This window comes from Macaca thibetana, chromosome 16, assembly GCF_024542745.1.
Source record: "Macaca thibetana thibetana isolate TM-01 chromosome 16, ASM2454274v1, whole genome shotgun sequence".
Lineage (NCBI taxonomy): Eukaryota > Metazoa > Chordata > Mammalia > Primates > Cercopithecidae > Macaca > Macaca thibetana.
In genome coordinates this window covers 51,915,887-51,932,237 of record NC_065593.1, presented here as the reverse complement: position 1 = coordinate 51,932,237, position 16,351 = coordinate 51,915,887, and the positions used below count along the sequence as shown (strand labels likewise).

Below are 16,351 nucleotides of genomic sequence, written 5' to 3'. Positions count from 1 at the left end.
TCCAGGGCATCCCACTTTTTCTTTTTTGAGATGGAGTCTTGGTCTGTCACCCAGACTGGAGTGCAGTGGTGCAACCTCGGCTCACTGCAACCTCCATCTCCTGGGTTCAAGCAATTGTCCCGCCTCAGCCTCCCAAGTAGCTGGGATTACAGGCACCCACCACCACGCCCGGCATTTTTAGTAGAGATGGGGTTTCCCCATGTTGGCCAGGCTGGTCTCGAACTCCTGATCTCAGGTGATCCGCCTGCCTTGGCCTCCCCAAATGCTGGGATTACAGGTGTGAGCCACGGTACCCAGCAAGGGCATCCCACTTTTAAGCAGAGCAGCCGCGACCCCTCCTGGAGCACCTGCTTTTTGCTGTGGCAGCACCTGGTGTGTGCATTACTTCCTACTTGCTCAGTCACCTTGGTAGTGAATGTTCTGCTCAGGTCCCCTCCCTGCTGTGACAGAGCTGGAATTCCAACCCAGGTCGCCCCATTGGGAAGCCTGCTGTCCTGTCACTCATCACTTCAGTTCAGGGGGACATGGGAAGACACGGGGAGGCCACAGGTGAGCCTGAGGAGGAAGCAATCCTCTGGCAACAAAACCAGGCTCAGGCCCAGGCGACCTTGCTCTGCAGCAGTGCTCGGCTCCCGCCCTGCCCAGGGAGGAGATGACTGGCTACCCACGTGGGCTAGAATCAAGGTGAGGTGGTCACTGTTCCCTCAAACCCAGGGCTCAAGGGACAGGAGTGAAAAGAAAAGGAAGGAGACCAAGGGGCAAGAAAAAGTGAATCCTCAGAGGTTTCTCGTGCACCGAGGAGGGCTGAGGAAGTGTGCTTGGGGGAGGGGGGTCGGCTGATAAGCTGAGAATACGGGGGCCAGCCAGATGAGCTGGGTGGGGAGGAGGGAGGCCAGACAGAAGAGAGCCAGGCCAGAGGAAGCTACGTCTACTGACACAGCAGGGTTTCTGAAGAAGAGTGCACCCCAGCCACGTCTTGCCCTTCCATGCCTCACCCTCCGCCCGTCATTCAGAAAAACCCACAGCTGAATCTTTGAGGAGGCTCGCGGTCACCCAGCCATGAGAAAATCAAAGATAAAGGGGAGTGGGGAAGGAGTTTCTCAGGTTCAGATGCTGGATTTTCTTCAGGTTTGGAGAACGAAGAGAACATTCATAGTCTTCTTCTGGCCTTGGGCTCATGAACACAGAGCATCCCATCCAGGGGCCTCCAAGGCACACCAGTGAGTCAGACCCCTATGCTCGTAAAACAGGAGGAGTGTGTGAGTGCTTCTCTGGGGAGAGGGGCCAGAACTTCCAGAGACACTGGGGTTTTGAGACCCCAAAAAAGAGAATCACAACATAAAGGAGGAAATAGAGACAAAGAAGTGGAGTCTGAGGTGGAACAGCCACAGAAAATACAGACTGCCCCAGTTTTTAGTATAAGCATGTCCCATGCACATTTGGGAAATACTCATACTGAAAAAATTATTTGTTGTTTATGTGAAATACACACTGTATTTTTTTTTTTTTTTTTTTTTGAGACAGAGTCTTGCTTTGTTGCCCAGGCTGGAATGCAGTGGCAGAATCTTGGCTCACTGCAACCTCCACCTCCTGGGTTTAAGCAATTTTCCTGCCTCAGCCTCCCAAGTAGTTGGGATTACAGGCATGTGCTACCACACCTGGTTAATTTTTGCATTTTTAGTAGAGATGGGGTTTCACCATGTTGGCCAGGCTGGTTTCGAATTCCTGACCTCCTCCTGACCTCGAATCACCTCCTGAGGCAAGTGATTCACCTGCCTTAGCCTCCCAAAGTGCTGGGATTACAGGCGTGACCCACCACACCCGGCCACACTGTGTTTTTATGTGCTAAATCTGGCAACCCTGGTTTGAGGTGGTCACAGCCCAGACTACACCCCCGCTCTCCCAGTCCCAGAGGCTGAACTCATGCTTTCTCCACACAGAGCCATTAGGAGTCCATTAAAGAAAACAAACAGAACCACCCCAAACCTGCCCTTCTGAAGAAGCTTCGTGAGTGTACCAACCTTCACCCTATAGAACCAGGAATCCCCCCAGCCCACAATGGAGCTGCCAAGGGTCCAACTCAAAGACCCCTGGCACAATGACAGAACAACGAGGGCAAAGCTGGGGTGCAGTGTGCTCTAGCCTTTCCTGCACTTAGCATCCATTCCAGAGCTGCTTCCACTGTTCTGAAGACAGAAGAGTTACACACCAGAGAGAAAACCAGAAACCCTACGACCCCAGCAGCCCCTCTAAGCCAAAATCAGGAGCACTGGGGACAGCTAAAGGCAGGGAGCGGGACCTGACACCACTCACCAGGGACCTCTCCCTAGAGTCTAGGGAAGGCTGAGTTGTGCTTTTCTGTGATCATTTTCTGAAACTCAGTGGCAAAGCTGGTGCTGGGGTGTCCTGAGGTAAAGCTAGTGCAGGGCCAGCTCATGTTTCCTGCACAGAGCTGCAGGGCTGTGTTGGGAGAAAAGCTGCCCTCTCACCGCAGCTAAGGACACATCCACCCCCATGCCCGCCCTGCCCCACTGCCCCTCACCAGTGTAAGCGCAGTGCATGGAGAAAGGCTGAGAGGCCCTCCATGATCAGGAGGATGGCCACGGTCAGGGTGGCAAAGGCAGCGAAGATGAAGAACAGCGCCAAACCTCCTGCCAGGCTCTTCACGCTCAGGCCGATGTGGATCACCATGGTCCAAAGCACCTCAGACAGCTCTGGGGAATGGGAGACACAAAATCCAGTGCAGTTTGGCAAGAGGTAGCTGTAGGCACGAATTTTGCTCTGCCATTCCCCCACTAGGGTTCCCTGGACCCTGGCTTCCCACTGCCTTAGTGGGACCACCATACAGAGCTAACCTGGCAAAAGTGCCGAGCCTCCTGTCTGTACTCATTCTCCTTGCTTTCAGGAACCTGAATAATTCCAGAACCTTCATGTAATTTCCATTCTACTTAAGCTCCCCAGCTGAGAGTACGACCACAGAGGGGGAAACTAGAGTTCCGGAGCCCGGAGAGGGGTACTCACGCGCATGAGCAAGGCTGAGGGCCCAGAGCCGCAAGTAGGAGGCAGTGTTGGAGATGCAGCCCAGGCAGTACTCAATGGTGTGGATGGCCTGGTGGACCATGGTGTCCCCAAAGTCAAACTGTCGTGGGAGGAAACCAGAGAGAAAACATAAGGCTAGGAGGGGAATGTGCAGGCATTCTGAGTTGTGGCTACCTGGCGCTTTGAACCTGGGCCAGGGCAGGGGACTGCACTTCCCATGGTTGGCACCTCAACTTTGGAGCGGCCAGAAGCACCCAGTGTTGAACTCAGGTGGTGATTTTGGCAATGCCTTCCCCAAAAATCCTGCCTGGCTTAGCCCTCACCTGGGACACCTCCATTCCCCTCAATACACTACATTTTCATTAACTACATCTTAGTAAGATTCTTCTCCACACATTTGTTTTTCTCCCTCTGGGGCTCTGTGCTCAAGAGGGGAGCGTGTGCTGAGTTGAGACACTGTTGGGAAAGTGACTGTCTGAGTCTGGGACCCTAAGGACCTGCAGGAGGGCAGGAAGGGATTTTCCCCAGACTGCGCTTCAGGAGATGGGCTCTCAATCTGGACACTGTCCTGAGAAGACTAGGCCTCTACAGCCACTTTACTTATTCTTTTTACAGCCTTTAGGGAGCAAGATAACCTTCTTTTTCTTTTGTGACGTCTAAAGAGATTACATGGTGAATTTTTTTTCCCTACATGATTTCACCACCATGTACAGGGAAATCCTAACGGAGTGTACGAATTTCCACATGGGTTAAGGCCAAACAGCACATCTCCAGTTTGTTTGTTTTCATTTTCCTCAAGCTCCCTTTGTCCCAGTTTTCCTTTCAATACCAAGAATTATTTCCAGAATAAAGGAATGGGCTGGAACAAGCTCTTGGGAGTGCACTTTCAGGATTGCTCCAAGCACAGTCAGGGGTGAACGTGGGCTTTTGAATTTGGTATATTCTGGAAGCCCCAGGTACTTTCCCTGGGCCTCTCACTCTGTCAGGCTGACCAAAGACCAGGAGGCACTCCCTTACGGGGCTTCCCCCACAGAGCCCAGACCACAATCCTCTGAGCTTTCAGACACTCCTGAGGGCTCAGTGGCCTCCCCATCGGCCCCTGCCCTCAGATCAGGGTCTATTTTTCGCAGCAGTTCCTTTAAAAACCCACGTGATTCCACTCCCAAAGGACACCAGAAATGCCTTGGGAAATCACTGAGAACATGGGGATGGGAGAAAGTGGCTCGGCTGGTAAAGCCACAACAGCCCAGGCCACAGGGGTGCAGCCAGTGTGGAGGGGGCTGGCTCCACCATGCCATCGCTGGGCAAACGTCTGCTTTTCCCTCACCTCTATCGACACCTAGTCTATTTCTGGGCTTTTCTTCCAGAACAGGCTCTTCAAGTGTCCTTACTTACCCTGAAAACTAGGGTAATCCTAGTTCCCTGAGTTTCCTAAATCGTAACACCGTGGTTAAGAGCTCTCTCCTACCACTGCTGGTTGCCGCCACAGGACCCGCATCGAAAGGAAGAAGTCCATGGCTCCCAGGAGTGCTGATCTCTACTCCTATGGGCCAGGGGGGCAGTGACCACTGGGCTCCCTTACAGCCAACCCTTCCGTGTTTTCATTCCACCTCAAGTTTCTCCCACTGAAAAAAGTGCAGGACAGGAGAGAAGCCTCGCTTCCAGGCCTTACCCTTGCCTTCTCTCCTTCATTCCCAGCTTCCTGCAGGCATTCTCAGGAGAGGCAAGGACTGGGTGAGAAATCCAGCCTAGCACTATGAGTCTGCCACTCAGCACACACCCAGTATCAATCAGCCATGACCGACCATGAATCGCTGCAGAGTCAATGTCTACATCCTCTGCCTCAGTTTCCTCTCTGCCCAGCTAGTCGTCACCCTACTGCACCCTGGCTTCCACTTTCACTCCTCCACAAAATGCCTCTACTTAGCAAGGTCACCCTGACCTCCCAGTTGTTACATCTTTTTTTTTTTTTTTTTGAGATAGAGTTTCACTGTTCACCCAGGCTGGAGTGCAGTGGCGTGATCTCAGCTCATTGCAACCTCTGCCTCCCGGGTTCAAGCAATTCTCCTGCCTCAGCCTCCTTAGTAGCTGAGATTATAGGCGCACACCACCACATCCGGCTGATTTTTGTACTTTTAGTAGAGATGGGGTTTCACCATGTCGGCCAGGCTGGTCTTGAACTCCCAACCTCAGGTGATCCACCCACCTTGGCCTCCCAAAGTGCTGGGACTACAGGCGTGAGCTACCGCACCCGGCCCAGTTGTTAAAGCTAACAGACGTTCTGTGTCCTTGTCCATGCTCTTGCAGTGTCTGTCACTATGGCCTCTTCCTCCTTCTTGAAATACCTGCCTCCCCTTGGTTTTCCTCCTACCTCTCCGGACAGTTCTTTTTAGTCTCTATCGAGGCTTTTTTTTTTTTTTTCCTTTTTTGAAACAGGAGTGCAGTGGCATGATCTCAGCTCACTGCAACCTCTGCCTCCCAGGAGAATCAAGTGATTCTCCTCCCTCAGCCTCCCAAGTAGCTGGGATTACAGGCGTGAGCCACCACGCCTGGCCTTGGGACCTATAGCTTTCACTTCTTTAATATCTCATATTGGTTCCTTCCTTTCCAACTCGTCCTACAAACACCTTACTTCACTTCAGGCTTTCTGTTCTGTCCTGAATGACATCAAATGATGTGTCCATGCCTCCTGACCTTGCCCCTCCCCAACCCAATATACCCTACAACATGGTCACTGGGGGTATTTCCTCAATGCACCATGGCTATGTCACCACCAGCTTCACCACCGTCTCTTGGATGGCTCCTTGTTGTCCAAATGAGGCAAAAACTACTATGGCTGGTTTCTGCCAACCTCCAGTCTCACCTGTCCCCAGTTCCCCGCCCCTGCCTCTGCTCCAGCCGAGCTGAATACTTGCTAGTCCCCAACATGTGATGGGCCTGCAGGTCTTTTGCCTGTGAAGCTGCATATGCTGGTGGTCTGCATCGCTCCTCTACAGGGCCTCCTGCTTGACCAGAGTAAGATAACTTCCTTAGGGAGTCCTTCCAGGGTCTCCTTTTCCACCCTCACCCCAGTGTTCATCAGCTGCCCTCTTTCTGTGCTCCCATAGCATCTGGGGCACACTTCTATCACAGCACCTGTCATCCAGACTGTCTCCCCACTTTGGGAGGTCTTTGAAGGCAAGCACTATGTTCTTCTCTGTTTCTGTAGCACTATACATAGTGCTGGACGCATGGAGGGTGAGTGAATGCATGGATGGGTGGGATGAATGCACCTGGTGAGGAGACAGTGGGGAGAGGTGCCACTGACCCTTGCTGAGTGGTCACGGCCTTTGAAGATTTCCCAGACAACCAAGTGGCCTGGCTCTGGTGTGCAGCTGGACTGAGTCCCCACTAGGGAGAGGTACTAATGCTTCCACTGGGCTGGAGCAAGGGCCTGCATGGGACAAATACATTTTCACAGCCAAGCAAAATGAGGAAGTTCCAGAAGTAGGCTGAACTTTTTTTTTAGGAATCTGTTTTGTTTGAAATCATTAGATAAATGTCATGGGTATCTAAATTTGGCTATAGAGAACCAGACTGTGTATGTGCCTGATAAAAATAAAATGTTTAGACTACTTGGGTAGCCAAGGGTAGCTGAATCCCTGGGTGAGCTGGGTGGCCAGGGATTGGGGGCTGAATTAGAGTCTATCTTGTTGGATGTCCAGCCTCCTGGGATATGGCTACAAATGAGAACACTGGTGCACAATAGCTGGTCAGACCATTCCGACAATGTGGGTGCATGGCTAGGAAGACATTTAAAAAGCAGTGTTGTTGGAGGCAGTGAGCCTGGGAAAGGGTTGGGCTCCTCACTAACATGGAGCACACCCCACCCATCCCTGCCAGGTAGCTCAGCCAGGGACTGCACAGATGAGCAGTCCAGGAATACAGACACTCTTTGATGCCAGCAAAGGAGCCTCTCTAGGCTTCAGGAAGACCAGGCCCTGCCTGTGTTTACATAGAACAGCAAAGGCTTTCCCATTCCCATCCCACTGCCCTCCTAGAGAGGACCAGAAAGTCAGGAAGGGAAGGGTACAGTTTGTGGGTCTAGGCATTTTAGAGAGAAGTGCTGGGGGAAGATGCAAACAGTGCAGCAAGGCCTTTTAAAAACCCAATTTAAAGAGTGTACGTTGCTAAGTAAATTACTGCTGAGCCAGAGGGCCTTCTACTCGAGATGTGGCCTGAACAGTTAGTCAACTTGCTTTCCAGTGTCTGTTATTCTCTGTTATTCTCTATGTGTGGCTGATATAGTATTAACTCCTTTCACCCAGATGGATTATTTCCTTTGGGATGCATCTGGAAGGCAAAGCCTCCTTTTGAAAGCTGTCTCCCTCTCACCTGGGTCACATGGAGGTAGAGCTGACCCCGAGAAGGGTCCACCACTTCTAAGTTGAAGCATCATCAAGCTGAGCAGGGCAGCAGGAAGAGGCTGGCTCAGACAGGGAGGAAGGGTAAGCTTTGCTCACAAGCACTTGGAGGAGCAGGGAGGAAACGGCTACTTCCAGTGGCTGGGAGTAGAACCACCACAACATCACAGGAGAGGAAGGCAGAGGCCAATGGGACTTAACCCCCAAGAGGAGTCACTTCAAGAATGCCAGTGCAGACATTACTTGTAGCTCCTTTCAAAGCCATTCTCCGAGGCATTAGATCAGCAAAGTCAATGAAACAAAGACAGAGGTGACCGAATGAGATGCAGTTAATGGAGATGAGCTTTTTAGAACACAGGTTCACGAACTGGTTAGAAATGGCCAGTGAAATGCAGGATGCACAGGAGTCATGTGTGTGGCCCCAGGGTGTGGCAGGGTCAGCAGAGTGATTACAAGGATGGGAAGAGAGAAGCCCAGATAAACACGAAGGCAACGCCAACTTTCATCTTACCACTTCGTCCTCGGTAGGCTTGAAAACACAAATTTACACTTAGTGGGGAGCCACGCCACACACAAGGTCACAAGTTAGGAGCACAAGACTACTGAATGCTTCTTGGGGAGGATTGTTCATGTTAAATGGGCTAGCACGTTGGAGGCAGGCCTCCTCAGCATACACACAAAGCGAAATCAGCAGGAATTTAGAGCATTAAGATAGGTACTTTTTAAAGGCATCCCCAGGCCTTGTGATTTCTTTTTTAAAAAAGCATATATAGTGAAAGTGGTCAGACAGACTGAAAAGTCCAACTTGGGTCCTCAACTCCTATTTTATTTGATTTAAAAAGAACATAATGAGCAGATGAGATTTAATAGTTCAGTTCAGAGGCTTTGTGCTACAAGGGGTCAGGCAAGGAGAGTGGGCTTGGAGGTGCTATCTTAAGGAAAAGTCTAGTTTGGCCTAATTCTCTCTCTCCCTGTAAAAAGTAGGCAAATGACACCAAAAAGGCTCAAACAAAATATCTGCAGCAAGAACACATCAGTGGTATAGGACTTCAAAAGTACCAGTGATTATAGCTGGTGAGTAATGCAAATGGAATGATCCTTGGAAGGGTCAATGGATGAAGAAGCTGTGCTTAGTGACCTGTGTTTCAGGTCGTAAGAGTTGGGATGCTGAAGCCTGCTCTGCCTCAGGCGAGAGAGCAGTCAGTAATGGAGACCTGCGTGCAGAGCACTGCAGGCAAAATCTGGAATTCAAGACAGGAACAAAACTGCTGCAGGCTCTGGGGGCAACAGCTGGAGCTTAGGGCAGGGTCCACTGGAAAAAGCTGTGGTGCCCTAAGAGGTCCAGAAGGCAGGCTGAGTATTAATTAGTATTTTTATTTTTCAAGGAGAAGACTGGAGTGAGGCCTCTTAGGGTACACAAGACTAGGGCTGACCCGAGGTGGAAGGAGAGGAAGCCCACACCACGGGATCTTACCTCATCTGCGTCCTCTGAGTGGGTGGAGAGCTGGTCATGCTGAATAATCTCAGCATCCTCCTCTGTCGGTCCGTTGCCCACCCTGATCCCACCAAAGTTGAGAGTTCCCTACACAGATGAACAGAAAGAGTAGAATTTGCCTGGGCTTTAACATGACATTCTGTGAGGTGGGAAGGGCGATGGTTAGTAACACAAACCTCAGAAAAGCATATAGTCTAACAACAAAAACAAAACCCACTGACTGAACAGCTAAGTAAAATCAAACAACTGTTCCACCCCAACCACCACCTTCCCCAGCCCCAGACCAACCTACAGTTATCACCTTACCCTGCTTCAGAGGAAATATGCAGTTCTGTCTACTGTGCCAAGAGGCACCAGCCTCACCTGGGTCAACGCTAATTGAGAATCCTGCTTGAATGAAAACCTTAATAGGAACAGATTCTCATTACAAGTACAGCTCTATCTGTAAAGCCTGCAAGGGCCTAAGCTTTTCTGGCACTAACAATTAGACTTTCTAAGAGGAAGAGGGGCCAAATGACATGGTGATTGTACACTAGTCTGATAAGCTTTTAACAGGAGCCCAAGAATTCCAGCAACCTCTTCCAGAAATGTACCATGTCTCTGCCCAGGAACAAAGAACTTCCAAGGTCAGAGAAGGAAAAAAAAGCTTAATGTATATTCACTTGTGGCTAGAGTGCTGAGCTTAAAAAGATGAGGAGGGGGCTCCTTTTCTTCAGCGGAAGGCTCTGGAATGTTAAAATAATTCTTCCACAGGCATGCGGGCAGACGCTGACGGGGCATTTGCTTCTTCTGAATTCACAGGCACAGTCTTTGGTAGGGTCTCCAAAAGTACAATTTTAAAGTCAACTTGATTTGAAAAAACTTGAGTTTTTCCAAACCCAAAGCAAAAAAGACTCTTTGGGAACAAAAACCAGGCAGAAATGAGTTAAGTCTCACAGACCCCAATTAGTGCTAACCTGCCACAGCATGAAAAGGAATTTAAACAACAGCCCCAGATTCACTTCATATGGTTTCTGTCCAGAGGGCCAAACAAGGCAAGAGCTCAAGGGCGGCTCTCCAGCAACCTGGCCTTCAGGCAGCAGCACAAGCAGTGTGCAGGCGGCCTGCGCAGCTGCCCTGTGCTCCTCATCCTCAGCTCTACCTCCTGGTGTGCATTTCTTGCCACAGCTCTTGTCACAGTTTAATGCCCAGCTCAGACCTAAGTGTTTGCACAAATCCTCCCTCCTACTCTAGCAGTGGTCCTTAACATGCTGGTCAGAGAACTAGCTGAGTTAGAATCACCCCAAAAGCTGCATTTTAAATAGAAATTCTCAAATACTACTCCCAGAAATTGTAAATTTAGTAGTTCTGGGGTGGGGCCGAATAAATCTGTATTTACAAAATATGTTCCCAAGTACAAATTGTATAATCATTGTGAAGGGTTTATCAAAATTTTAAATGCATGAACCCTTTGAGATTCAGCAATCCCACTGCTGGAAACATCTAGGCTTGTAAAACTTTGGCAAGGTATATGGACAAGGGGCTGGGCGTGGTGGCTCATGCCTGTAATCCTAGCATTTTGAGAGGCTGAGTCAGGCAGATAACCTGAGGTCAAAAGTTCATGACCAGCCTGGCCAACACGGCGAAACATGGTCTCTACTAAAAATACAAAAATTAGTTGGGCGTGCAGGTAGGGGTCTGTAATCCCAGCTACTCTGCAGGCTGAGGCAGGAGAGTCGCGGAAACCCAGGAGGTGGTGGTTGCAGTGAGCTGAAATCGCGCCACTGCACTCCATCTTGGGCAACAGAGCGAGACTGTGTCTCAAACAAAAAAAAAAGACACATGGACAAGGATGTTCCCTGCATTGCTGTTTGTGATAGCAAAGAATTGGGAGCAACCAACACATCCATCAAAGAGAGGACTTTGGCATATCCAGTGGAATATCCTATGGAAAGCTAGGCAACCATAAAAAAGAGCGATAGTCAGCCAGGCACGGTGGCTCACACCTGTAATCCCAGCACTTTGGGAGGCCACGGCGGGCAGATCACAAGGTCAGGAGATCGAGACCAGCCTGGCCAACATGGTGAAACCCCGTCTCTACTAAAAATTCAAAAATTAGGCCAGGCGCGGAGGCTCACGCCTGTAATCCCAGCACTTTGGGAGGCTGAGGCAGGTGGATCACGAGGTCAGGCGTTCAAGACCAGCCTGGCCAACATGGTGAAACCCGTCTCTACTAAAAATACAAAAATTGGCCAGGTGAGGTGGCAGGTGCCTGTAATCCCAGCTATTCGGGAAGTTGAGGCAGGAGAATTGCTTGAACCGGGGTGGCAGAGGTTGCAGTGAGCCGAGATCGTGCCACTGCACTCTTAGCGTGGGCAACAGGGCAGGACTCTACCTCAAAACAAAACAAAACAAAACAAAACAAAAATTAGCCAGGCGTGGTGGTGCATGCCTGTAATCCTAGCTACTCAGGAGGCTGAGGCAGGAGAACTGCTTGAACCCAGGAGGTGGAGGTTGCAGTGAGGTGAGATTGCGCCATTGCACTCCAGCCTGAGTGACAGAGCGAGACTTCATCTCAGAAAAAAAAAAAAAAAGTGATTATCACTATGAAACAATCTTCAAGATACACTAACTTTTAAAAAACATAATAAATCGAGAGGCAGAAGAGTGCCACAGTTTAAAACACAATTCCTCATGTGTCTTTCTCTACATGCATAGAGCACACACACACCTATCAATAGAAGACAGGCAGATATCTGTCAGAGGCAAGGCCCCTACCTGTTGACAATGCCCCTTGAAGAGGAGGACTACAGTGGGGGCAGGTGGTTTTCTTCTTAGCACTATAGGCATTCTCTAGCCAAGTGCACATATTCCTTTATTTTTTTATGTCAGTAGGGGATTGTCAGGACCATGAAATTATGGGCCACTTTTATTTCTTCTTCCACTTATTTGTTTTAATACCCTAAGAAACAAATTCAGAGTCTACCAGATGACTCTGAAGTGCAGTCAGACTTGTGGGCCACCAGAGCCTGGATACCTCCAGATCATGCACATATTCCACCTGGCAACCCTCAGAAGGTGGACTGAAAATGCAACAAAGGGCACCGGAGGGGACTCCTGCATATCCCAGGCTGGGTTATAGGATACAGGAAGAAGGCTTCAAGGTCCAAGGCTCCCAAAGTAGAAAGCCATTTCTGAAGCTTTCTCCAACTAGCAAATAAACTGAGGGGCAGATAGGTTAAATTTCCCAGCCAGACACTAACAAGGATCTCTTCAGAACACAGGAATGAGAGTTACAGGAAGGGGGATGAAAGACACATGTCAGCAGAAAAAAGGAAAGAAAAATTAAACTGTGATATATCACTCACAGACAACCAAGGAGACAAAGCACAGAACAAAATCAGATCACTGTTCATATCCTCAGCCCTCTGGGGCCAAAAATCCAGAGGCTTTCTTGTAGAATGATCATCCTGATGCCTTCAGGCTGCTCTCCAGGAACAGATGTTTGGCTAAAGAACCAGTGGGGTAAGAAGACCCTGTGAATGGGCTGGTTTCCAGACAGGGGACTTTTAACTTAGAATTTGTCACAGAAGAGGTTGCCAGACTTAAATGCATTAAGATCTTGTCAGAAGCATATCTTATATATGCTAAGACCAGCAGAAAGAAGAGTATGTGTTAAGGACATCGACAATAGGTAGTATGTGTTCTAAAGGTTTTTAAAATTTCTCACAGGGAAGTCCCTACTTGAAAATGTATTTTAAGCAGCAAAATTAAAATTTTTTCTGACCGGCCCGGCGCGGTGGCTCAAGCCTGTAATCCCAGCACTTTGGGAGGCCGAGACGGGCGGATCACGAGGTCAGGAGATCGAGACCATCCTGGCTGACACGGTGAAACCCCGTCTCTACTTTAAAAATACAAAAAACTAGCCGGGCGTGGTGGCGGGCGCCTGTAGTCCCAGCTGCTCGGGAGGCTGAGGCAGGAGAATGGCGTGAACCCGGGAGGCGGAGCTTGCAGTGAGCTGAGATCCGGCCACTGCACTCCAGCCTGGGCGGCAGAGCGAGGTTCCGTCTCAAAAAATAAAAATAAAAAATAAATAAATAAATAAATAAAATTTTTTTCTGACCCAAAATGTCAGCCCTTTTAGACTAGTTCCAGAAGGATGACCATAAGAAGTTTTCCAAGTTTTGGCCGGGCGCGGTGGCTCAAGCCTGTAATCCCAGCACTTTGGGAGGCCGAGGTGGGTGGATCACGAGGTCAGGAGATTGAGACTATCCTGGCTAACACGGTGAAACCCCGTCTCTACTAAAAATACAAAAAATTAGCCGGGCGTGGTAGCGGGCGCCTGTAGTCCCAGCTACTTGGGAGGCTGAGACGGGAGAATGGCGTGAACCAAGGGGGCGGAGCTTGCAGTGAGCCGAGATCACGCCACTGCACTCCAGTCTGGGAGACACAGCGAGACGCCGTCTCAAAAAAAAAAAAAAAAAAAAAAAAAAAAAAAAAAAAGTTTTCCAAGTTTAAAATAATCAGAAAGGCCGGGCGCGGTGGCTCAAGCCTGTAATCCCAGCACTTTGGGAGGCCGAGACGGGCGGATCACGAGGTCAGGAGATCCAGACCATCCTAGCTAACACGGTGAAACCGCGTCTCTACTAAAAAAAGTACAAAAACACTAGCCGGGCGAGGTGGCGAGCGCCTGTAGTCCCAGCTACTCGGGAGGCTGAGGCAGGAGAATGGCGTAAACCCGGTAGGCGGAGCTTGCAGTGAGCAAAGATCCGGCCACTGCACTCCAGCCTGGGTGACAGAGCGAGACTCCGTCTCAAAAAAAAAAAAAAAAAAATCAGAAATACTTAACGAAGGAAATGGTTATCCATCTAAATCTTTCATTTTATTTAAAGAAGTATATACTTCTAGCACATAGAAGTAATGGGTAATCGGCCGGGCGCGGTGGCTCAAGCCTGTAATCCCAGTACTTTGGGAGGCCGAGGCGGGTGGATCACGAAGTCAGGAGATCGAGACCATCCTGGCTAACATGGTGAAACCCCGTCTCTACTAAAAATACAAAAAACTAGCCGGGCGTGGTGGCAGGCGCCTGTAGTCCCAGCTACTTGGAGGCTGAGGCAGGAGAATGGCGTAAACCCGGGAGGCGGAGCTTGCAGTGAGCCGAGATCGGGCCACTGCACTCCAGCCTGGGTGACACAGCGAGACTCCGTCTCAAAAAAAAAAAAATAAAAAATAAAAAAAGAAGTAATGGGTAATCACTACTGGTGAGACTTTTACAATCTTATAGATTCATTCATAACTTAGAATATATTGGGCTAATATATTTGTGCATTGTAAGACTTAGGTTAAAAGATGTTTTTGAGGACAAATATTCAAAGTGCTGTTACTGAATCTTGAATTAGTATCAGAAGAGGAAAGGATCAAGACAGATCACTTTGGTTATGACACCAGATGACAGTAAACACAACATAGCGGAGAGTGGAGGTCTCACTGGAACAGTTGAGGACATGTGAGGTCTTCTGAGTCTCTCACAAAACACTAAACATGTATAAACTTTCACTTTTAAAAAAGAAGTTAAGTTACTACTAAAAAAGATCAAATGTCCAAGCATCACTCTAAAGTAGAACTCTAAAGTGCAGGGAAATCAATTCAAGAATCAGAGATATTCTTGCTTCCATGCTGAAAAATCATCCAATACATGGTCACAAAATGCAGACATGAAAGTGGGTGAGTCCAAGAGCTGCCATCTTGGATTAAGATGATGGGACTCAGTGAGGGTACAACAGCCACTTTGTTACTATGGACATGCCTGTACTTACATATTTGAATAGAAACTTAGTAGACCAATACTAAAGATGATGCCAGAATCTATCCCTAAGAGGTGGAACTTCTGTTATCATCTCAGTGAGTAACAAGGACATATTTCCCAAGAGCACACATGTCCCATGCTCTCAATTTAATTAAAAAGAATTCTGCTGCACTGTTTGCCACCTCTTTATATGAAATGTGATGGTTTGTTGGTTTTCATTCACTCACTGTTGCAGCCGCTGCTGCCTCTAGTCCCTGTTGGCTCGGGTTTGGGCTGACTGGGGCCTCCACAGGTTGCCCTTCCTGATAGTGAATGGAAGAAAAGAGGAAGGGGAGAGAAAACAAAAGAGGGAGGGAGTGAAGGGGGAGACGAATGGAGGGTACATGGAAGGATGAAGATGGTCAGAAAAGGGAGAAGGAGGGTCTTGTAACTCAGCTGCTCTCCAACAGGAGTCATCATCTAACAGCCGTTTAAGAGTCATGCAACAAGATCGTTTGGGTTTTCTCAGGCAGTGTAAAGAAAGTGCTATTGGATACCCAGAAATTACGCATGATACTGAACATCTAGCAAATTTAACTGTGTGTGTGTGTGTGTGTGTGTGTGTGTGTGTGTAGAATTCATCTACACACAGACATTAAGTAAACATATATACATATGCTGCTTTTTTTTTTTTTTTTCTTTTCTTTTTTTTTTTTTTTTGAGACGGAGTCTCGCTCTGTCGCCCAGGCTGGAGTGCAGTGGCGCGATCTCGGCTCACTGCAAGCTCCGCCTCCCGGGTTCACGCCATTCTCCTGCCTCAGCCTCCCGAGTAGTTGGGACTACAGGCGCCCACAACCGCGCCCGGCTAATTTTTTGTATTTTTAGTAGAGACGGGGTTTCACCATGGTCTCGATCTCCTGACCTTGTGATCCGCCCGTCTCGGCCTCCCGAAGTGCTGGGATTACAGGCGTGAGCCACCGCGCCCGGCCATATGCTGCTTTTTTAAAAAGAAAAAAAATCAACGTGCTTTAAACCAAACCTTTTTCCCGGATGTTTTGGTCAGTGAAAGTATCACAGTCTCATTTGAAAGGAAAATGTCTCAATGTCAGTCCTGTGGTTGCTCAGGCAAACCACATGAGTGAGTTCACCCGTCTGCCGCTCTTGCAGCCTTGCTTGGCTTTGGTTGATGCTACATCTAGACAGGCACAGGCCTACATTTTCCTGAGTGCAGCATGAGCAAAGCATGACCAGAAAAGGTAAAAATTTGTGACTTTTCTCTACCCCAGCTACTCAAAGCTGAATCCAGATGTCTTGAGCAGCAGAAACGTTTCTCTGACCTGGCAGGCCCAGTGCTCGTGCTGGGACATAACATAAATGCGTTTTGTTTGGTTGGTTTTTTTTTGTTTTTGAGACAGAGTCTCACTCTGTCCCCATGCTGGAATACAGTGGCACAATCTCGGCTGACTGCAACCTCCGCCTCCCAGGTTCAAGTGATCCTTCCACCTCAGCCTCCCAAGTAGCTGGGACTACAGGCTCGCACCAGCACGCCTGGCTAATTTTTGTATTTTTAGTAAAGACAGTGTTTCACCATGTTGGCCAGGCTGGTCTCGAGCTCCTGACCTCAAGTGATCCACCCACCTCGGCCTCCCA

General features: G+C 49.1%; 1 protein-coding gene across 1 annotated transcript in view; it reads right to left on the bottom strand.

Moving 5' to 3' along the window:
* Window positions 1–16,351, bottom strand: part of ATP6V0A1 (ATPase H+ transporting V0 subunit a1) — a 360,020-nt gene that overhangs the window by 5,599 nt on the left and 338,070 nt on the right. The window contains exons 19-23 of the mRNA XM_050762605.1: window positions 14,950–15,024; window positions 8,917–9,024; window positions 7,954–7,971; window positions 3,022–3,139; window positions 2,543–2,714 (exon numbers count right to left, since the gene is read on the bottom strand). Of these exons, the coding sequence (XP_050618562.1) occupies window positions 2,543–2,714; window positions 3,022–3,139; window positions 7,954–7,971; window positions 8,917–9,024; window positions 14,950–15,024 (491 nt within the window). The remainder of the gene's footprint in view (window positions 1–2,542; window positions 2,715–3,021; window positions 3,140–7,953; window positions 7,972–8,916; window positions 9,025–14,949; window positions 15,025–16,351) is intronic.